Source organism: Coloeus monedula (genome assembly GCF_965178545.1).
Source record: "Coloeus monedula genome assembly, chromosome: 5".
Taxonomy (NCBI): domain Eukaryota; kingdom Metazoa; phylum Chordata; class Aves; order Passeriformes; family Corvidae; genus Coloeus; species Coloeus monedula.
In genome coordinates, this window is record NC_138785.1 from 64768925 (window position 1) to 64791663 (window position 22739).

Sequence of the window (22739 nt, forward strand, 5' to 3'; positions counted from 1 at the left end):
ACGACTGGCTGAAAGAAGCAACTCAAAGGTGTAGGTAGGACATCCTGGCCCAGGGCTGACCAAGTGCTCAGTATAGACTTTGAATATAATGAAGTACAGAAACTACTACTTCAGCAGTCTGCTTTTACCACCCTTTTTTCTTTCCCCCTCATCAGCTTGATGTATCTCCTTGATACCTCTCTTTTCTTTCAACCTTATCCTTTTATGGAGGTCATCCTCTAGTTCTGAACAGTACAAACATAGTAGAAATGAACAGTAGGACAGTATTTCTGCATGTGACTTCCAAATCAGTTCTAGGAAAATGCAGCTCCAGTACTGAGCAACAAGTTTGGAAAGAGAGAGGAAAAAAAAAAGACATTGAGAGAGTGTTTCAACCTCCAGCCAAATAAATATAGACTACACTGCTAACTGGAAAATAGGTAAATCAAGCAGCAGTTGGAGGCTTTTTACTCATAAAAGAGAAAAAAATTACATTGTAATATTGCATCTAACTTTATTTACATTGCAAATCAGTGATATTACCCAAATGAGGAAACCTAAGAGTTCATAGAAAAAGCATTCTGTACTTAAAATACATTACAAATTCTCTGACTTCGTGTAATGTTTTAATATGATTTGGCTCCAAGTCAACAGTTTCAAATCTAATAAAGACATCAAAACAGGTAGTAACAATAGGAGATAACAACGGGCTCCCCTAAAGAATAACTTCAGTGTTAATTTCAGCCTTGCTCTGGAATTTTGAAACGTGTGTGAAAGTGGCAGTAAAAACCACATTATTTTCAATTTGCAAAGAACTGCTGCAGTTTCACTGCGAAATGTTGAGTTGGAAACCCTTTTTTCCGTGGAAAGTGCTCCTGGTAGTAATTCAGATTCATACCCGGACACCAAAACCGGGTCACAAATCACGAGGGCAAAGGTCAGTTTGCAGGGTACTATCGTCAATGATCTTGCGTAACAATGACACAGCTCAGACACTCGGTACCCGTCAAGAATAATGATACCGTGCCTTTATTCTGCCAGATGACATAAACCAGTGTTTTGGTTTATTCCATGTTCTAGCGGTTCTGCATTTCCGAGCAATCTGCTGCTGGCAGTCGCCCAGAGCAGGACAGCCCCGGGCAGGGTAAAGGCAGGGGACGAAGCGCTTCTGCAGGAGCCCTGTGAGGGCTCATCGCACGACCGCCGTTCGAGCGGCCCAAATTCATGGCGGGGCCTCGCTTCTGCTCAGACAAGGCAAAAACAGACTACATAATGTACTGTTACTTGCTAAAAAAAGTGTACCGAGACGTCTCCCTGATGGGCCGGGCTGACTGTCAGCCAGCCGTCCCGCTGTAGAGTTTGCCCTCAGGAGGCGTTTTCACGCTGCTGCTCCGCACCCGCGGTCACAGCGGCACAGACCTTCCCCAAACAGAGCTGCACATCCGCTGACGACCCTCCAGCCTCACCCCCTGCTGGGAGCTGGCGGCTCCCCGTGTTTTCAGCCGCAGGACAGCACCGCAGCGGTCTCTTGCGGCACTTGGGGCCTCAGAGCCGCAGACCGGGCCGAGAGAACCCAGTACGTACCTGCGGCCGCCGCCGTCTCCGCCTCAGGAACTGACGGGAGCAGCCTGCGACGCGCTCCGCCTCTTGGCGCGGCGGCAGCGGGCGGTGGATGGGGCTGGTGGGGACGGCGGCCGTGCGGGACCCCGGCGGCGCCGCGCTGCCCCGCGGCTTCTGGGCGGCAGTACGCGTGTGGCTGGAGAAGCCGCAGGTGGCCAACAGGCGGCTGAGCGGCGCCGCTGTCCAGGCGGAGGGGACGGTGCCACTCGGCGAGGGTGGGGAGATATCTCCATCCTTCGCCGCCGGGAGGGCTGGCGTGGGCGGCGGCGGGCAGGAGGGGCGAGCCGCGGGGCCCGCGGAGCTGGGCCGGCTCTGGAGGGAGGTGCAGGGGCAGCTGCCTCTGCCGCCGCCCCTCACGGGCTGGGGCGGGCCCGGCGAGCTCCGCGCCGTGCTGAGGACGCTGCTGCCCCGGGGCCGCCCCGCCGCGCCCCCGGCCCTGGAGCTGGCGGTGCAAGGTGAGCGGGGACGGGCGGGAGGCCGGGACCGCAGCGCTCCGTGGGAGGGGCCGGGGCTGTCGCAGACCTGTCCTCTCAGAGACTGTCTGGCAGAGAGAAATGCCGCTTTTTTCTCCCGTATTTGTGGGAACGAATTTTGTCCTGATGGTGTACTTTCGTTGTTGCGTTAGGAAGCACTGAAGTTTCAGCAGTTGAAATACAAATTACAGAGGTCAAATTCCTGTGCTACTCAGGAGCTCCTGTCGTGAGTAAGCTGCCCGCACGCAAACGCTGCTCGTAGCGCAGACCTAATGACGGGCTTGTAAGGAGTGGCTGTAGTGTTTGGAAATGCAGAATTACTGTAAAGAATAGGCAGCTATGGCACCTGCCTGGCCAAGTGGAAGTGTTTGTATCGACTTTCAAGAAAGAAGCTCAAGTTGTTTTGTTGGATTTTTGTTTTTTATTCTTGTTTTGGGGTGGTTTTTTTTACACTGTATGATGATAATACACTGCAGTAAATCCTGCTAATATAAAGAAACTTACATAGGGTAGAATTTGACACCATTTTCAAGATAAATTTTGGAAAAAATGTTGATACGGGTTAAATTCTAGTAGTAATGTTTTGAAAAGAATCAATTCTAGAAGCAATTCGATTTATAATTCAGAAAGACATATAGTCATTTATGGGGCTGACTGGGGATATTCTTGTGGCCTAGGATTCTTATCTGATAACTTCAAAAAAATCGGAGCCTTCAAAAAAAAAAGTATATGTTGCAGTTTTATTTTTTGTTTTGATGTTAAGGGAAGATGCTCCTGAGCTGCATCTAGAGAGCCTATCTCTAAGAAAAAGCCTGGGGGACTTTTTAAAATTAATTTTTTTGCAATTAAAAAATGGTAGAGGTGGAATTTCTAAGGAGGGGACAAGACAGCACGACTTAACATTTGCTCTACTGCTAATTATTCTTTCTTGTCTCAGAAAATTTTGGAGTCCATTGAAAATTGATTATGTAGCCAGTACAACATTTTTACTTGCAAGAATGTTTGTTTTGATGGTAATTGAAAAACCATTTTTTCAAAACTGAGAAGTTAGTAAGTTATTCTGAAGAAATTGCCCAGAGGTACACAATAGATAAAAAGATTTTTAAATTTTTGCATGGAGTAATACTGCATACACACCTGCTTCCCAGGACTATGGATTTTCTGTGGGATGTTGAAAAGCAGCAGTCATATGCTAGGAAAATCTTATTGTTTAGTTTTTACTTTATTAAAATAGTTAGATTTGATGAAAATGAATGCTCCTGGTCAGCCTTAGATATTTTGGAAAAATCATGCAATAGAATGCTAAATTTTGAGAATTTAAATGATCCAGTAGTTTGAGATGTCAGGAACACCAAGAAGCAGGTATGTTCCTAGCATTGTGGTTCTTCCTCTGTTGTCTTAGATCTCGCCTCGCTGGTTTGCGGGCAGAAGTTAATTTTGTTGCTAACCAGGGTGGGCTGCACCATGGAATAATAATCTCCTGTTTGCATATCTTTTCAGATGCTTACAACGGAACTGTGACCTTTCTGCCTTTGGAGGAAAACAGTGAAGGAAAATACCTGGTTAAAAAGTGCAATATTTATCAAATTCAACTTAAACACATAAAAGATGAGGAATGGTAAGTGTGGGAGTGAGAGAGGAAGCAAACAGTAAGTTATTGTAAGAGTCACACAATGGTTTAGTATTGGTATGTAGGCAATTTAGATTTTATAATTTTTTGCTTGATTAGTAAATTACAGTAGTGGTGTAATATGAGTGCATAGTGTTCTCTAAAAAGAAACATCTACAATACTCAGAATAAGGTAAAACAAACCTGTTTCACCTTTGAATGTATACATTGACTGTACCTGACTGTACCTGTGTGTGGTCTAGAAAAAATATGCTTCCTGTGATCACGAGGGCGTAGCAGTGCCTGTGAGAAAGGTTCTGTGGGTGTTAATAAGGGTGAGGGTCAAACTGGAGTTGCTGTAAACTCACTGAGCTTCAGTCACTGAAATGTAGATCATTCACTTTGGTCCTGAGCATCTGGGGATGTAGCTCTAATAAAATCTGAATAAGGTTAGAGATTATGAAATAACGAGTTGTGACAATGGATATATTTTTCTCCGAAATTTTCCTGTTATTTTTCAGGAATTTCATAACTTGACTTATGCTGTTTAGTGTTCGGCTATCTTGTGAAATCAGGTTGCTCATCATATGTGAGTCCTCATTCATTGTGTTAAATGCAGCATGGACTCTTATGTACAGTGTTTGAATTGAGAGATAATGAGCTACCAAATTCAGGGGAGACTGTTTCATGATTCAATAACTCCACTGATTTATTTTCCTTTTGTTTCTCTACATATTTACTCATTTTCCAGTCTAGTTTTATATCGCCAATCTGCTGATTTTCTCCATTTAATCCTTGTTTTCTCTGTCCTTGAGATGGCTGAAATAGTGAAATACTGTATTTATACAGTACTGTATATATAAGTTATTTGTTTGTTTGTTTTTAAGGTCCATATCTGTTATAGCTCCATTTCCAGAAGATTGGTTTTCAGATGGAATTTTGTACCCGAAACTAGCATGGCTTGGAAACAAACTTTTGTCCAAACTGGCTAAATGGTCAGTGGAGCAAAAGCCCAGTGAGTTTAAAAGTACACTCTCACTCATTTCAGTAGCAAAATACAGCAAGGTTTATCAGGACCTCAAAGAAAAATACAAAGTGATGGTAAAGGTAAGTTTAGCAGTAAATGCAGTAATATTATCCTTCCATTTTTGTTTACTTTGTGTAATGAAGCTGCTTCTTTCAGTATATTTTTTTTATAATAAAAGAAGCAATTGAATTATAATATATGTTTTTTGGCTTCATGTTTTGCTTTTTTTTTTTTTTTTGTATATATGGAGAATAAAACAGTTTAGTACTTGGAACAATTTAATTGGAAAAGCAGGATTTAGAGCCAAATTCACTATAAATGTTTGGAGGAGTTAGGCATTTTTCAGGATGTATCACTTGTGATAAAAAGGAAGGAGTAGGTCAGTGGTATAAATAGTCATCCACATTTTAGAAGGCACAAATAAAACACCTCTTTCTCTGAAACCTTTGGATACTATCTTACTATGTGTTTGAGTTAGAGGAGCAGTGTTGTAATGGTTTTTTTCTTGTCCCGGAGATCCTGAAGAGCAACAGAGTGCTGTATGAAGTAATGTCTGTGTTATTGCAAACTTGGCTCTAGGTGCAAGCAAAAAATTGGTAAATGCTTTTGTAAAACATAAAATGAAGATGCTAAAAGGTTTTACTGTTAATATTTCCGTACTAACAGGGAGATACATAGGAGAGGAGAATTAGACTTTTGGGTAAAGCAGTGATTCAATCTTTAGTTCTGCAGTAGAATTGGTGGTGTTGAGCCTTTCGGTCTTTGTTTCAATTCTTTATTTACAAAGTAACACTTGGGAATAATACTTGCGCTTTCTGTCTTCCTACTTCAGGTTTTGATTCTTCATGTTCTCTTGTGCCAGGATAATTCTAGGTCTGTTCCCTTGTGAAATGAAATTCTCAAATGTTCATGTTGTCAATGTTGCACAGGTATAAGATACAAATTTTTCTTGTGAGAAAGTTAAGCAGAAGATCCATGGTTGTTACAGAACAGAGGCAGCAGTTTACTTGTAACCTGTACACATGGAGCCAAAATGTTCTTAGAAACTTTATTGTTTGGTTGAAAGCAGACATTCTTTACACCATCATTCTTTCATGTGACTCACAAAACCAATGAGTCTTTATATTCTCTGTGTATATTTTAATGAGGTTAAAATGCAGAATCTGTGAAGTCCAGAAACCTATTGAAGTGAATAAGTATCCAAATTGCTATGTCTGAGCATTTTTAAGGTTATTTCAAATGATGCAGAAAATAAATTTTTATCCATCTTTTAAATCAATTTTTTTTTCCTGAAGGTATGGCCTGAAGTGACAGATCCTGAGAAATTTGTTTATGAAGATGTTGCCATTGCCACTTACTTGCTGGTAGGGAACTGCTTTACCTAATTAATAATTTACCACTAATTACTAATGCTGTAAGGTTCTATTTCCTAGTAATAGGACCTCTCTAAAGAAGATCATTTTATAAGTAAAGAAAAACTTCTTCGTGAAGATATGATGAAGATTTTCAGTGCTCCGTCACAGAAAATTTATCATCTACATAGACAAGATTTATTTATTTCTAAGTGAGAAAGCCAAAAGCACTGGTGTAGAAGTCGTAAAATGGACCAATTGGAGATTAGGATTGATTGTTTTATAAATTTTTCTATTGCTCGTTCATTTTATACTAAAGGTTTTTCACTGCTATGCCTTTCCCTGATAAAATTTCAGCTCAGATCCCATCTTCAAATGTAATAAGGCCAGCTGTAGATGCTAGGAATGCAGATAAATGCTTGTTGCAGTTTTCTCAGGCACCTACATGCTTAAGATTCTATGAAACTTCTGCCACCTGCAGTTCCTAGAAACTTCAGGTTTTTAAAAGGCATTAAAATATAGTGTCACTATGTAGGCACAGATATATTTTTTTCTGCCATCCAGGGTGTGGTAAGAGCATGTCTACCTTGAACTATACTTGTAGCATCTTACCTAAATCATTATTTGTAAGTAAGTTAGCTCATTTAGAGTACTCATTGAGGACTAATTTATTTTGATAATTAAGTATTTAACCCCTTAGAACCTTAGATACTGGCTTGTGGAAAGATCTATGTAATAGACTCATCTTTACCATTTTTACCACTGTCTTAATATTCGATGTTGAAAATTAGGAATTTAGTTGTAGCCACAAGAAAATTCTGGAGTGATAGCATTTTTGTACATGTGAATGTTGTTTTACAGTGATTATGTGTTAGCTAATATATCAGTAGTTTTCAGAAAGTTATTTATGTCATTCAATATAGAGTTTACATAAATGAAAACTTAAAGTATGGTATTAATAACCTAACCTGCTGCAAAATGTTCAGGTATCTCTATGATGGTGTATGAAACTCATTGTTTAGAAGTACATTACACAAGTGGTTAAGAGCAGGCAGGTTCAACGTTAAGTTATTATGGATTTGTGGCATCTACATGTGACCTAATTTTATTCTGCAATCATATTGAGGCCACCCACTGTCCAGGGGCATCCCCAGGGGAGTAGCTGTTGAGTTTGTGTTGCGAAAAACTCTGCAGGAATTGGAGGATAGGTATGATCTGTAAAGGAGGTAATTAGGGATTTCTAGCATACTGCCTAGTGCACCCACATGCAATGATTGGTAAATCTAAAAACATAATCCATAAAATTATCAGGCTATGTTTATCTTCAGCTTCTTTCCCTCTAGCAAAACTGATATTCAAAAATGACAATGTTACAAATACTAATTTTCATAGTTAAATACTCTTCAGGGTTTTTGGTAGTCATAGTAAAAAACCAGAGTGCAGAGTTATGAATGTGTGATCTCTAACTTTTCATTGAAGGAAAAAGAGTTGGAAAGTGATAGAGATTAATCCATGCTCTGCAGAGAAACATCCACTTGTTAATTATGAATTACATATCTGTGTAAAAGTAGCTACTTATGTACAGATCAGGGACTAGAATTTGGCTAAAAGCTTTGGAGTCCCTTAGCTGATGTAGAATTTGGGGGAGTTAACTTGCTAAGTAACGCTGTTGCTTTGTTCTCTAAAAAGGGGTGTTACATGTACCAGTATATCACCGAGTGATTACAAAGAATATTTATTTTCAGCTCTGCCATCAGTGCTTTTTTTAATACAGTGGATATAAATGCATCTGTGGTGTTACTTGCAGAGACACTTTTGAACTTTACTTGATACTTCTCTTGCACTGTTCTCCTCTTGCACCCATTGTTTTAGTAACTTATTTTACATTTATGCTCATTCTAGCCCTGAGTGGTAAAGCCCTGATTAATTTCAACTCCCAGTGACTCAAAAGGGAGGGGAGGATGTGCTTAGCAGTTAGAAACTTACTGATATTTTGCAGCATGATTGCTTTTCCACGCCATAAACAGTGGCTTTTTGGTTTTGGTTTTTCTTTTTTTTTCTCTAAAGTTATTTTACCTGTGAGTGCGGTGAATGTTTTCTGTCACATCTGCATTTCCAGCTTTCTCCTTTCATCTCCAGTAACCTTTGATGCTTTCTTATAGGGAAACTTGAGAGCAGAAGTCTAATATGTTTTGTTTTCTTGTCTTAGATTCTTTGGGAAGAAGAGAGAAAGGAAAAAGGGTTGACCAAGAAACAGTCATTTGTAGATCTTGGATGTGGAAATGGTCTGCTGGTTCATATTCTAAACAATGAAGGGGTAAATAGAATGCTTTTTAAAATAATGATTAAAAACTAGATGCTTTCCTATTATCTGGCATGCAAATAGCCAAAAATAAATTAATTCATGTTGCTGAAATAGGATTTTGTCACTCTAATTACTAACAGAAAATTGTACCAGAGCACTAGAAACCTTTCATTTATTTATCTATTTTTATTAGTGCATTTTATTAAAATTCAAGGCTATTTTCTCTGAGGTAAGAAACTAAGAGGAAAAAGTAATGGTGTATTTAATTATGCAAAAAGGAATGTGGCAACTTGACGTAGATTCTCTCTCACAAGATGTGTTCATGAACTTATTTTTATCCAGACTGAATTCTTCTTGTGATGTCCTGAAAATGTTTTTCTGTATCTGTGAAAGCAATCCTTTCAAAGATATATAAGATTTCTTAATTGAAAATGCCTAACAACATACTGTACTTTTGGGAGTGAAAATGTGTCAACAGCATAGTTCAGTTTCCTGAGGCATAGTTTCTGAAATAGCAAGAACAAAAAAATGAGACTAAACAAAACCCATTGAAGTTAGGTCTGTCTGTTCCAGAAAATTGCATTTTCCACTTTTGGGAGAACATGGGAAAATTTATAGAGGAAAAGAAGGTCTCTTATTAGATAAATAGATGTCATTGGGGGCGTAGGGAAATGTTCCAAGTTCTCCTAACACAAGGTTTCTATTCTTGCGTGGCCAGAAAAATTTTGTCTAATGAAAGCTGCTGGTTTCCCTGTGGACTTTTCATTCATTCAGTACTGACAAACATGGACTGTCAAAAAAATATTGTGTGAGAGTTTTATGAGCCTTTTTTTAATAATCGATTTGCTTAGTTCTGCACAAGGTTCTTGAATTTCAAATACTACACATTCTTCATTTCTTGCTTTAGTTTCCAGTCTATTTCCTTTTCCCTTTAATTCAAACAGGGGAAAAAGTATTTGGTCTTCAGTAGTTAAAAGGTGGTTCTCCACTAAGGACTGCTTAGAGCAGCATTCTTCTTTGAGCCCTGTGGGCGCTGCAGTAGTACTCACCTTTTGAAAGGTTTTGATACTTTAAAAACAAACAAACCAACCAAAAATCAATACCTCTGCTTTTACATTTGTAGAGATACAGATTTTCAAGAGCAGTCTCCATAGGTGTGCCCAGATAATATTTTGAACCAGATATATTCATAAGGTTTCCTTGTAATTCCTGTCATATTTCAAAAGGAAGAAAGGAATTAAAATTCAGGTTCTGCCTGAAATGGCAAAGTTGGTTTTTGTTATGTGTCTAAATTTTAGCATAAATGAAATAATCAATGTTAATATGTACATCTACTGAGCCTGTTTGAAAATCTCTGCTAAAAGTAGTATTTCAATTGACTTTTTGTTGTTCAAATATTTCAGCACTCAGGCAGAGGAATTGATGTGAGGAGAAGAAAAATATGGGACATGTATGGACCAGAGACACATTTAGAGGTATTATGGAAATATATGTCAGTCTTACTGATACGTACATTTATTCATTTGTTCATTGTTTCAGGTTGTATTGATGCAAGTGTAAGGAAACCTGCTGGGTTACAGACAGTTGTCTAAGTGACCCATGGATTTGGTATGATGCCACCCATGTCCCTTGGGGGTCTGTAAAGTACGTTGTAATGGGAATTATGAGAAAAGTACTGTATTGTACCCTTGCATATGTATTTGCAACTTGCTTATTTTTCAGCCAAGAACCGCTGGCATGATTTCTTACTGCCTGTACAGACATGCACACCGTGAAACAAGCTTGCTTTTTAACGGAGCATCAATATTAAGCAACTTTGTTTGCACCACTAGTTCATAAAAGATAATGAAGCCACTCAAAATTTTGGGTATTTTCTTGAAAGTGATTCTGACCTTCTAGTGCTATGTTCTGTTTTGGGGACAAAATTGTTGTTGAACCTCAAAGGAGCCAACCTAAATAATTGCAATAATGGCTTTTAAAAATGAACAGGAGAATGAGTCTGAAAAAGGGATTATATTTCAAGTTCCATGTTAGCGTTTTTATGAATAATTTGAGCACAGAAACATTCACTTTGATTCGAGGCATTCTTAATCTGATACTCATTAAAGCATGGTGCCAATGAACAGTTGCCCTTTGGAGATGAGGTGTTCCTGGTTTCTTGTTGTGCAGAGTCTAAAATTTCTCACTGTGTTCTCTCAAAACTTGTCAGCTCCCATATAGTAAAATAATTTTCCAACTGTAGTTATTCTCTAGTAGTATTTTTTAAAGTTCATTCAACATCTCTTTGAATGCTAACACTTAAATTAGTGAAAGAACATCAGTTTTCGCAGATGGGAGGTGAAGATTTCAGTGTTGTGTAGCCTTCTCTTTGCCACTCTGCCGTTTTGGGTACAGGTTGCCAAAACTGCCATATTCCTTTGCTCCAGTCTGCAAGCAGTTCTTACTGAAAACCTTCAACAAACAACCCAAAACATCAAGCTGTGGTGCTCCTTCATTCCTGTTGTACTGCATTAGGTCACATCTGATCATGCTGAACAGCATTGTCTCTTTATCTTTGTGTTACATGGGCCTGGTTTTGCCCAGAAAGAAACAATAAAAATACATAAAAATACATGCATATGGGGAAAGTGATGATTTATGCTGGAAGGAGCTAGACAGTGAACAGGGAGGGTGAAATAGTTTTGCAAGGCTCCTGTAGCCATAAGAGCCACAGAAGGAAAAGCACCTGCTCACAGCCTGTTGTTACCCCTGAAGCTAATTTTGTTTTGATCTTTACTTACAGCATGAGTTGCAGGGTGGATGTTGCCATCTGTGATGTTCAGTACAATGCTAACAATGTAAATGGATGTAACAGGTGGCACTCTGTATCTCCAAACTGCTGTCAGACATGGTGAAGACAAATTTGATTATGGGTGACTGTCAAAATGGGCAGTGTGGTACTCATAATTCATGCTATGGCTAAATTGAATGATCAAACCTGAAAGGTAAATATGAGTAACATGTTTAATCAACCTTAAGAAAACACTTACCAAAGACTTGGGGATTTAACATCTAGTAATCTGCCAAAAAGAAGCTTGTTGCATTCATTACCTAGAAATGTATATACATATCTAAAAATGATATGTAGTATTTAGAGTGAGAAATTTTAAGTGAACGATAGTATTGATCCTTAAGATGGATTTGGAATGTAACCAAGATAGTCTGACTTCCCTAATAAGTAGTTTTGTTTTGTTTTATTCTTTAATTCCTATATAGATACTGCTTTGCATATATATGTGAATTTTAAGCTCTTAAAACATACATTTTCTATATAAAAGAGATTATGGGCATCATTTTCAGAACTTTTCCTGAGGGTCTGTGGAAATTCAAATCTAAAACTTTTTTCGAATTTGCCCAATAATTCTTCTAATGTTCATACACTTTTTCAGGGAAGAGTGTCTACTTGCATGGTATCAACATCTTTCAGTACTTTGCTGAACTTAATTCAAAGTGAGAAAACATATTAGTGAGGCACAAACATTAGAGGCACTCTATACTTTTGAATTTAGCCTGGATGAAGAATTCATCCTGTTTGTTTTATTTGGCAGGTTTTTTTGTTTGTTTGTTACTATTTGTTTTATTATATGTGAATGATAGCGTGTGAATAGTGGTGTTCTGTGTACTAGGATTTGATTTGGGCAGCATCTGTGAAGGAGGAAAAAATAACAATGAAGCTGTGTTCTGATGAATTGCTGTGTGAGTCCTACAGGCTGCAAGACAGCAAATAAAGTGACTTTCTGAAAAACTGAGTTTAGGCATACAAGTGGCAGAAGGAGATTGGCAAGAAATCACAGTTCAGTGTATGATATTTGTTTATATATATTGAAATGCTAGATATCTTAATCAGAGTTGTTATTCCATGTCTTTTCTGACCAATGTTTTGTGGGTGTTTGTTGCTAAATTACTCTGTAGCTATAAAAAATTGCTACCAGAGGAAAACATTGTTGGTGTCTGTGGTGCTCATTCACCTTGTATTTGTAAAATCCATTAAAGAAACCTGTGATAGGATTAACTTACTGTGTTGCTTTGTTTTCTAGGAAGCTACAATCATTCCAGGTGACAGTCATCTCTTCCCAGATACTGACTGGCTCATAGGAAACCATTCAGATGAATTAACACCATGGGTACCTGTAATTGCAGCTAGGTATTTTTGCAGAGGTGGGGGAGTGGGATGGAAGGAATTAAAAAAACAAAACAAACCCCCTATAATTACCTATGTGAGCTTGGTAAAAACTGACTGTTTTGGTTCCACAGCTGTTGTGCTTGTAAGAGTGGCAACTTTTGTTGCAATTTAATTATTTTTACAAAATGTTTCTGTGGAGAAGCACACATGCCATATTTACTTTCTCATAGAATTCAGTGCAGCATTTTGCTTTTGAAGTTGAAAAACCAGAACTGTATTTTAATTCTTTATACATTAAACAGTTCCTTGGTTTTTTGTTGTGTTTTTGTTCTTGTAAATAAAAGCTTGTGGTTCTGCCTTCCCTTGAGCTGTTGCCCTCTTTACAACTAGCAACAGTAATTTAGAGATTTACTTCTGCAAACTAAGTTGGCAAAGTAGTTTCCTACAGCAAATACTTTGTGAAATGGTATTTTTGATTAAACTAATAGTTCTACTGAAAGAGGAAGTTATAAATACTATTGCATGAAGCTTTGTTGCATAATAAAAAATTCCATTATTGCTTTTATCTGATAGGTTATTTGTTAATTTTTTTGTTTTCTGAAATAACTTACTGTTCAGCAGGTTTTTATCCTTCTTGTAGGTCTTCCTATTCATGTTGCTACTTTGTGCTGCCGTGCTGCTTCTTTGATTTCCATGGAAAATATAGCCGAAGACAAAGCAAGAAGACTCAATACAGAGAATATCTTGATTTTATTGCCCAAGTGGGATTTGTATGTGGCTTTCATGTGGAAGAAGATTGCCTTAGAATTCCATCAACAAAAAGGGTAATTTTGGCCTCTGTGGGATTTTGTCTTTTTTTTTAATCTGCTCTGTTTGAAGCATATGGATGTTTGTTCATTGCTATTGTTGTAAGGTAAGACCATAGTAAGCTTCATTACTTGATACAGTATGCTCTGAAAAGAGACTAAAAATACTTATTGTTTTGTTGGGAATTCTATTCCTAATGTTATAGGTACTGTCCTAAAACAGAAAAGAATGAAAGATTTCATGATTTTCTCTTATGCCACTATATATGATGGAAAACTTAAAAAACCTTATTTTTTGCCTTAATTTTTCTAGCTGCCTGTCTTGCATTTTTGTACTTAATTTTGCTGTTTTTCATGTCCAGTGAAATTCAAAGTAAAATGTTCTCAGAGTAGGAAAAGGTGTCCAGCTTTAAATAATCTGAGGGTCAGGAACAATATTTTTGCTGTGTGATTGTATAACATGATGGATTCTGATTTGTTTACCGGATTTCTTCTGGTGCACCAATACTCAAAAACTAGAATTAAAAACCCCTCAGATGTTACCGAGCATTCAGTTGGTGTTGAATTGTCCTATAGGTAGTGAGAAGCCTGCCTGAACATGTGGAGGTTGTGGGGCTGGGTGTAAGTATGGGACTCTAATAGAGATTTACCTGTTTCTGCTAAAATAGGTCAGCTTTATTGGGAAAAGCAGAACCTATCCACCTGCAGAACATGCTCTGATTGACAACCAGATTACACAGTTTATTAACAGTCGTCAGACCTGCGCTGTGGCCACGTGTGACAAACGGGTTGGATTTAAGCATGAGGATCACTGTGATAGTCTGTGTGAAGTGGGCTCAGAACCTCCTGAAGATGAGACTGAGACAGCTGGTACAATCTGGATGCCTGGATTTCAACCCAGAGAAAAAGTAGAACAAATCAGAAATTGTGCTTCCCTCCCTCGGGATTTTGTAGATGAAGTGGTTCTCAATGTGGCCAAGTTGCTGTTAAATGCAGCCCCCCATAAATCGTGTTCTAATATGCAGGGTGGAAATACGAATACCTGGAATCAAGGAGGTGAGGTTATCTCTCCTTTACATTATCTTTAGCTGGTAGAACATGTCTTTTCCAGCAAATTAACATGTTTGTGAATAGATTTTTAGGAAACCCTGAGAACAGTACAGTTACAATCAAAGGTAGTTTTTTTCCTACTGTGTTTTGTTGCACATAGAAGAATATTTTGAAATTGGTGTGAGGTTTTTTCCTGGTTTACACTTAAATACTATTACAGAATCCATTTTTATTAAACCAAACCAAACTAAACCCACAACTCTACAACATTACCCTATTTGGGGAGAATATTGTGGTTTAGAATATTAACAGAATAAATAGCTATAATTCTGTAAGAGTTGTGTAAGAAGTGCTTCGAAGTGCCATTAGGTTACAACATGATTAGGAACTTTTAGTTTAGTCTTAAGAACAAAAAGAATGTTAAGTTGCTGTTAATTGTAGAAGCAGCCAGTTCTCACTACTATCATCTTTCCATTTTTCTTTATCTGTTTTTATTATTTACTCAGTGTAGTTTGTCATATGTTACTGACTAAGTCTTCTAACTACATGCTTATAAACAGTGCTTATTGCAATTTACATGGTATTGTAAAAAAAGTAGAGCAAATAAAAAGTGTGTCTTATGGTGGACATTCTGACCTGAGTCCTGTAAAATGGAAGCTGCTGTTTTACAGACAATATACATATAAAATATATCGTACATCATATCGTGAGAAAAACGTTGCTGTGGTACTGGTAGATAATTCAGACATTCTGCTCCTAATCATTACCTTATATAGAAGTTGAATCTACTTATATAGAAGTCAAGGTTTTATATACAAAAGTTTTAATAACTCTAGGTTTTTTTATTCCAGAAAGCCTTTCCTTGAGAGAAGTGGCAGAACACTTAAATAAAGAGACTTTAAAAAAGCTGAAAAGTGAATACGGAGGCCTGCAGACACTTCTCAAGAGCAATCATCAGGTATTTGAAGGTAAAGGAGTTTTGAGTTTTGTTTTCCTTAATCATTTATTTTATCTCCTCTATATGCAGTTAAACTTTACTGAAAAATTACCATTGTGGTGGTTTTTTAAATGCTTTTTGTACCTTTGTGGAAAGCTGAATATTCTTTATGTGCCCATTGCTCCAAGATATTGTTAGTAAGCTCTTAGGAATGAGATTGGTAAAGCATCTATCAGCAAAATGTTCTACACTGACTGTATCTGAACAGACAAACCTTTAGTTTAAGTGGCTTTTTTTTGTTTTTCCTATGAAGTACTGATGGTTTTGAGGCTGTCAAATACAGAGCAATTTTACTGAAGCATTTAACTGAGGCTTAGCATTTAACTGAGGCTTACCAAGCCCCAAAGTGTAAATGCTGACATAAAACAAAATTAGCTTCCATAAGAACCTATAATTGTGAGGCTTGATGTGTTTATGTAGCTTGTGGTAGCATGGCAGAAAGAACTCAGTAGCAGGTCTTTGTGTCTGGCTGGGTTTCTGCTAGCAGTTTTTTGGGTTTGGGGTTTTTTTTCCCCTGTTGTTCTATGTGTTGACAGTGTGTTTTGTGTAATTGGTTTGGGGCTTTTTTGTCAGTGTGAAGTTTTGCAAAACTGAAATTTGAAGCAGCTTTAATGCTGATAAAACCTTGAAGATCTTGTATTACTGCAAAGCCACATTTCAAAGTGTTTTATGTCCTAAAAGTTCTATGTCTCCTGTAAAATGCTGATCAACTAATCCATGGCAAGTAATCCTGCATATGCAACCTTTTTGTTGCCAGTGGTTAAGTTAAGCAAGTTTAGCTTCCAGTAAAGATTTCTGTACACTGGGCTTATGAAATCCTTTTGAATTGCCATCCATTAAAAAGAGTTGGTCACATGGAGTTTATTGTGTGTCTGAATTTGGTTCCCTATCATTAGGAATTGGTGAAATAGGTTTTGCAATGTGTTACACTGTAAATGGAATGAGCGTTTTAAATTGGCTTGGAGGCTGCTTGCACATTACCTGTGAAGAAAGGTCTGACTTAATCCTAGTCTTTCTCAGTAATTTACGTCACATGGATGCTCCCCAGGGCTTCAGGAGAGACCCTTTGATTCTCCCTTAGTAGCATATCACCATAACAAGAAACTTCTGGTGTTCTGAAAGGACATTGCTCATGCCCAGGAGGACAGAGAAGAACATGGCTACAGCTTTTTTGTCATCTTGACTGATTTTTCTTTTAAAACATGGGAAACGGATGTACACACACACACACCCACACACACCCCCTGAACAAAAAGTGAGTCTCAAAATAACTGATCAGTGGCAGTTATCTTGTCCAATACAAGACTGATTTCCTAGGGAAAAATTATGCTTGATCATAAATAGCTGCCAATTTTTCTTCATCTTTTGAGAGGGATTTTAAAGCTCAGCTGAAATTGCTTCTTGTTTGGCTTAGTATGAGTTCAGGTCTGTCTGTGTATCACAAGGAAACCTGGAGACATTAATTCATCCAGTTCAGACTGTGTGATATTCAGCTTTCACTGGACTTGTGACTTTTTGAATAGCAATTATCAGGATGCAGAATGGCATTGGTTAACTATCCCAAGCTACAAGTGTGTCATACAGAAGGTGTGTTTGAAGCAGGATATGAAAATAGAGCATGGCAACTTAAAAGTGGCAAATTCTTCCCTCTTCATTTTCACTGTTGTTTGCCATCCATTTTTTTCTTACACTCTGGCTAACTTCCTTTTATCTATTTTGTTTGTACATTTAAGAAGTTGACGGAGGTTCACAAATGTGGGCATGATCCTAACACAACAAATTAATTTTAAAAACCCAAAGTGCTGAATCCTTATTAACCAATGATAATTCAGTGTTGGTTCACATGAAGGATTAGACTTGTCATCTCCTCAGTGCAGTATGTTTTTGGGTCAGTGAACTGTGAAAGTAGTAGAAGGCACTTGCTGGTAATCACATTTTAAATGTGGAATCATAAAGTTATGAACAGGGGAAAAATTACAGTTCTTGAAGTTGAAACTTCTTTTGTCAGAACTTGCAATCTAAGTTCAGATGATTTTAGTCTAAGTGATCCCAACTGTTATATTTAAAATGAACTAACAAACTTCTACAAAGATGATCCGAAGGTGCCTCAAACTATTCAGCATCCCAGTAAAACATCTCTCAGGGAAATCAATCAAGCCTTACTTATACTGTGTCTACGTTGTCTTAGTTTGTTGTTACTTCTTCGTTACTTCTTTCTATTTCTGTACAAAAATCTGGTTTTGCCTGAGTGATCCATTTGTAGAATGTTTTTTATCCACAGAATGTCACTGCAATTTTTTCCAGTATAATTGCCATGGCTGTCTATTAACAGCTGCATTTTTGTTTGTTTTTAAATCTTAGTTCTAAATGGGAGAGTTCATATTCGTGACTGGAGAAAGGAGAAACCACCAAGTAAAACTAAACCTGAAGTGAAACGGCGCCTTTCAGCTGAAGCATTTAAAACACGCCTCTGTTGGTTTTTCATTCATCATCCTGATGGTTGTTCTTTACCTTCTGAAGCTTGCCCATATGCTCATGGGACTGAGGAGCTAAGGCAGTCTCAGATAATTAAAAAGAAAAAACATATACGGTAATAAAGTGTTGCCACTTGTGTTTAGGCTTGTGTACATAACAGAATCTATGACTGAGTGTGGGACTGCCTAGTGCGTGAACATCTGTACAATATGGAGAGATTTTCCTCATTTCTGTGCATCTTATTTTGCAGTTAGTTTACAAGTTCTCCTGTATTTCCAATTCTTTATTTTTTTATTAACAGGGAATAGGTATAGTAAAGTACGTATATATTTTTGGATTTGTTACGGCTTGTCTAGCATGCATTTGTATACATAGAAAAGTTTAAAAAACTTGATTTCCTGCAAAACTCCTCATGATCCTTAATCAGATCAAAAGTACATGATGCAGCATTTTCAAACCCTGAAAATTAGCCTGTTTTGTTCCACATTCTCAAGGAGTGTTAGGGAAACTTGTCTGTCCAACCATCCAGGTGCCACTCTGGCAGCCAAGCCCGCAGCACCTGAGCTGGGACTGAAGCTCCTTTACAGTAGGCAGCTCCAGTGGGCCCACGGTTGCCCTGCTTGATTCCCTACACACCCCACACTCACACAGTCAGACAAGATTCCTTTACTCCCTGGGCCCAAGATTCCCATAGCACAGTCTCACATGTTTCAATCCTTAAAATAATTTAAACTTGGTGCAACAACAAACTTAACAGCTTGAGCTGCTGCCTCTGATGAGGGACCTTGAAGAAAGGAACCCCTGGGCTTTTAAACCCTCACAGGCTCAGCACACAAAGTCTGGGGGTCCTTGGCTCCTGTCTCATCTCTTGAGTGTCCGGTGGTACCACAGGTCCCCAGGTCCTTTCCTATGCAAAGGGTGGCATTTCTCAGCCCCTTGCCTGCCTCAGCCTCTGGAGCTGCCACCACCCAGTGCTCAACCTGCAGCTCACACGGCAGCTGCTCACCTTGCTGCCTGCACTGAATGTGTTCCTCTACAGGAGGATTTATGGTTTCCTATGATTCAGTGGTTCTTGGGAGTAAGAAATGAGAGAGATTTCACTCTTTCCTGGCCTGACAGCTTTGTTTCCATGTTACTATGCAGTAATACTATATAATACATTTCATAGTCCTTTCCTTGCTTTTTATGTTGATTCAAAGTGGTTAGTTTGCAAGAGCAACTTTCTGGGAAATTATTGTGGAAAACTTCAGATATAGGTGTAGGCTTTTAGGCGTTTGTAGGGTACACTGTCATAGATTCATAGAATGAGTTGCGTTGGAAGCAATCTTGAAGATCATCTAGTTCCCACTCCCCTGCCATGGGCAGGGACATCTTCCACTAGATCAGGTTGCTCAAAGCCTCATCCAACCTGGCCTTTCCTTTTTTCTTTTCAAAGTAAGGTGTAAAAGTAGAAAACATGTTTAATAATATTGGGATGATGGAGTTTCTGTGTATCAGATAACAAAGGAAAGTTTAGCACCTTGAGCAGGTTATGATTTTCTTTGGTAGACTATTATTTTCTTTAAAAGGTTTAACTTTTAAAGTTAAATGCACATCCTAAGAAGGATAATGAAGCTGGTGAAGGGTCTAGAGAATATGTCCTGTGGAGGGGCAACTCAGGGAATGGGGGCTTTTTAGCCTGAAGAAAAAGAGGCTCAGGGGCACCTTACTACTCTCTGCAACCTGAAAGAAGCTTGTAGTCAGGTGGAGTTCAGTCTCTTCTCTGAAGTAATAAGTGACAGGTTAAAGGAAAATGGCCTGAAGTTGCACCAAGATTTGATATTAGGAAAAATTTCTTCACCAAAGGGCTTGTGAAACATTGGAGCAGGCTGCCCAGGGAAAGGGTAGAATCACTCTGTCATCCCTGGAGGTGTTTAAAAGACAAGTAGGTGTGGCGTCTAGGGACAGGGTTTTGTGGTGAACTTGGCAGTGCTGGGTAGATGGTTGGATTCGATCTTAAAGTTCTTTTCCAATCTAAACAAATTCTATGATTCTATGAACTTAGCAGTGAATCTAATTATTACACAGCGACAATAATTGAACTGGTGTTGTAGTTCATATCTGTTAAGTACTTGTAAAGTTCAGTATGTGCTGTACAAGGTTTGTGACAAGGGATTGTTTTCTGGCCCAGTTTGTACATTGATAGTATGGAAACTCTGCTCTGGTCTACTGAGACGAGACTTTGATTCCAAAACCTACTGAAGAAAGGGCAAGGTTAAAGTTACAGAAAAAAGTTACTAAAGAGGAAATGTTGAGGTGGGAGCAATGACACAGAAAGTGATTGCAGGGGAGATCTAGGGGTGAGAGTGAATAAACCATGCGAGGACTCCGTAAAAGCTCAGGGAATCTGAAGAAGAAAGGAAGGAAACAATTGAATACAAAGCAGAGGAAAAATGACAGATGACCCTGGAAACCCTTTTCAAAGCAGTTCCAAAGCCACTTTTCTTGCACCCTAACTTTGAGCAACAGGATGCAGTCCATTGCATGAAGACGAAACAGGGTCTAAATCTATTGGCAGGATGAGAGCGAAGAACTGACTGAAGTGTTGCATGTTCTCCCTTCTTCCTTTACATTTTGCTTCTGATCCTGAAAGAAGCAGCACTTGCTAGATCACATTGACCTTGATAATTGCAGCAGCATCTTGCTCATGGATCATGTACCACATTATCCAATATGCTAAGCAGTACAGGTACCTGGCCTACCACTGCCTGGAGCTGTGGTGGGCTCTGAGCCTTTCCTGTGGCTGTGGTCTCCAGTGTTGTGTTGTATATCACATGCTGAGTTCAGCTCTAATCAGTGCTGTGTTACAGACAGTTCAGAATTTGCGCATTCCAAAAAAAAAGGTGAGGTGAATTACCTACTGAGGGGCATGTTGGATGTAGTTCAGTGAAGGTCACTGGACTAAGGGAAAGAATAGAATAAGTCATGAAGCCGGACAGCACAGAAAGGGAACACAGCTGATAAAGTAGTTACTGTTGTAAGAATCAGAAAAACATTTTGCTTATTGAGAGGGCAAGAGTTGAGAAAAGCCAGGAAACTGTATAAACTTCCACGTAATAAAAGGACGGTGTTGCCTGAGTTAACCTTTGTTTGGCTATGTGCAAGAGTAAGAAGAGTTCCTCAAGATGCTTATTTGTATTTACATGGTAAATGTGGGTATGTTTGATGAGGAGGAGGTCCCTCTAAAATTAGGTTCATGCTGTCTCCAGATAGAGGTTATTTCCAAATGGTGCTAAGAGGAAAAACAGACTTTCAGTTATTTTCCAGTCACTGGTGTCTACCCTGATAATTCACCTTTGGATAGGATGTGTTTGACTTGAAAAGAGTGATTTCCTGAGTTCACCTGTGGAGCCTTTTAGGTGGGTGTCATGGGTTAGCAAAGCATAGTCTCGGAAGTGATGTTCTTGCAAAGGGGTGCTTACAGCTTCCTCTGTGACCTGACAGAACCTATCAGCTGGCCAGTTTGAATATGGACAATTCTTTAAGCCACTTAAATTCTGACTGCCTCTGTGATCCACACTTAAGAATAGACAAACCCCAGGCAGAGCTCTCTCTCGTTTCTGGTGCTGGGACAGGTGGCTGCGGGCCCCATGCGGGGGCCAGAGGGCCCGGCCCAGGCCCTGCTCAGGCCAGGCCAGGCCGGGCCACGGCCATCCTGGAGCCGATGGGCCCTGTTCCACCTGCAGAGCCACCCCCCATCCCTGCTGTGGGCAGACAGAGCAGCCCAGCTCCCCCTCTCCAGTGTGGCCAAGATTGAGCTGAAGCTGCACCGCTGTCCAGCAGAGATCATGTGAGCAACAACGATAAGCGAAATTCCAGCTGCAAGGCCGAGGTGAGATTAACCCTTTTAGTGCTGTGAAGAGCTGAAAACCTGAGGGAGAAGAAAGGAGATGCTTAAAGGTGAAATTCTGTTGTAAAGCTACGATGCATCAGAGTACCCGTTGTAATTTCATGAAGATATGGGGGGTGGAGCGTTCAACTTGTACTTGTGAGCAAAAGTACCTGCGCTGAGATAGGCAGATGCTGAACCAACTGTAATTTAATGAGAAGTTTGAACAGGGAGCGATGGAAGTGATGAGGACTTTTGCTCCAAATGGAAAAGGAGAAGACCTCAGTTCCTAGAGATGCTCCCAGAGATAGTCCTAACGATGAAGATGAGGAAGACCCTTTGCTCCCAGGGAAGGAGAAGGGCTTCTGTTCTTAGAGATGAAATGCTCCCAGAGATGGGTGAAGAGAGTTTTTGTTTCTGAATGGCTCAGCCTTAAAATTGCACCCCAGTAGCTCAAGACTGGACCCTCGAAAGCAGTTGTGGGAAAAAGCTGCAAGTTCGGGGGGGAAGGGACTCACATGCGAGCAGAGAACCAACCCGGGCGGCTGTCTCATTGTTAATGAGATTATTGATATGTTTTCATAAACATTGATAATGTTTTCATAGCATGAGCAAGAGAGACTCCTCTTCCCAAATGAACTGAACAAGGTTATTATGGAAGTGGTAAACAGACTGAACATCTCAAGGGCTGCCTTTTTACATTGTCAGTGGGAGAAGGGAGGAAGGTGGGGGGAGGAGAAGAGTTCTGAAGGTGTGGTATGATTTTTTTTTCTCTTCTTTTAAGTCTGTTAATAAACTTTATATTCTTTCAAGTTTGGCGCCTGCTTTGCATTTCTCCTAATTCTTATCTCACAGAAGGTAAACAGTATTGAGTATTTTGGACCAAACCACTGCACTAAATTGGTGTTTCTACCTGGTTAAAAACCAAACCCGCTACAGTGGGCTTGGACAAAGTCAGGGTTAAGAAGCTGGAAGAAGGTTGGTTTTGAGGCTTTTTTTTCTCCTTTCAAATAAAA

The 22739-nt window shown here is 39.2% G+C and overlaps 2 protein-coding genes across 4 annotated transcripts in view; one reads left to right on the top strand and one right to left on the bottom strand.

Moving 5' to 3' along the window:
• Window positions 1-1699, bottom strand: part of ACOX3 (acyl-CoA oxidase 3, pristanoyl) — a 32878-nt gene extending 31179 nt beyond the window's left edge. For 2 of the 3 annotated variants that reach the window (XM_082282213.1, XM_082282211.1), the window contains exon 1: window positions 1564-1699. The gene's annotated coding sequence lies outside the window, so the exon portion shown is untranslated. The remainder of the gene's footprint in view (window positions 1-1563) is intronic. The other variant, XM_082282212.1, reaches the window with a different exon arrangement.
• On the top strand, window positions 1570-22448 carry TRMT44 (tRNA methyltransferase 44 homolog). Its single transcript, XM_082282214.1, has 11 exons — window positions 1570-2054; window positions 3573-3690; window positions 4569-4788; window positions 6004-6072; window positions 8270-8377; window positions 9769-9840; window positions 12442-12548; window positions 13168-13351; window positions 14002-14389; window positions 15235-15351; window positions 17742-22448. Exons 1-11 carry the CDS (start codon window positions 1652-1654, stop codon window positions 17972-17974), a joined length of 2019 nt encoding a protein of 672 aa, XP_082138340.1. The 5' UTR covers window positions 1570-1651; the 3' UTR covers window positions 17975-22448.
• Window positions 22449-22739: the final 291 nt, after the last annotated feature.

Bases quoted from the DNA above. Each gene is read 5' to 3' on its own strand.
- TRMT44 (XM_082282214.1), top strand. From the start codon at position 1,652: ATGGGGCTGGTGGGGACGGCGGCCGTGCGGGACCCCGGCGGCGCCGCG. The intron at 9,841-12,441 runs GTATTATGGAAA...TTTGTTTTCTAG, and splicing joins GACCAGAGACACATTTAGAG to GAAGCTACAATCATTCCAGG. The intron at 12,549-13,167 runs GTATTTTTGCAG...TCCTTCTTGTAG, and splicing joins GTACCTGTAATTGCAGCTAG to GTCTTCCTATTCATGTTGCT.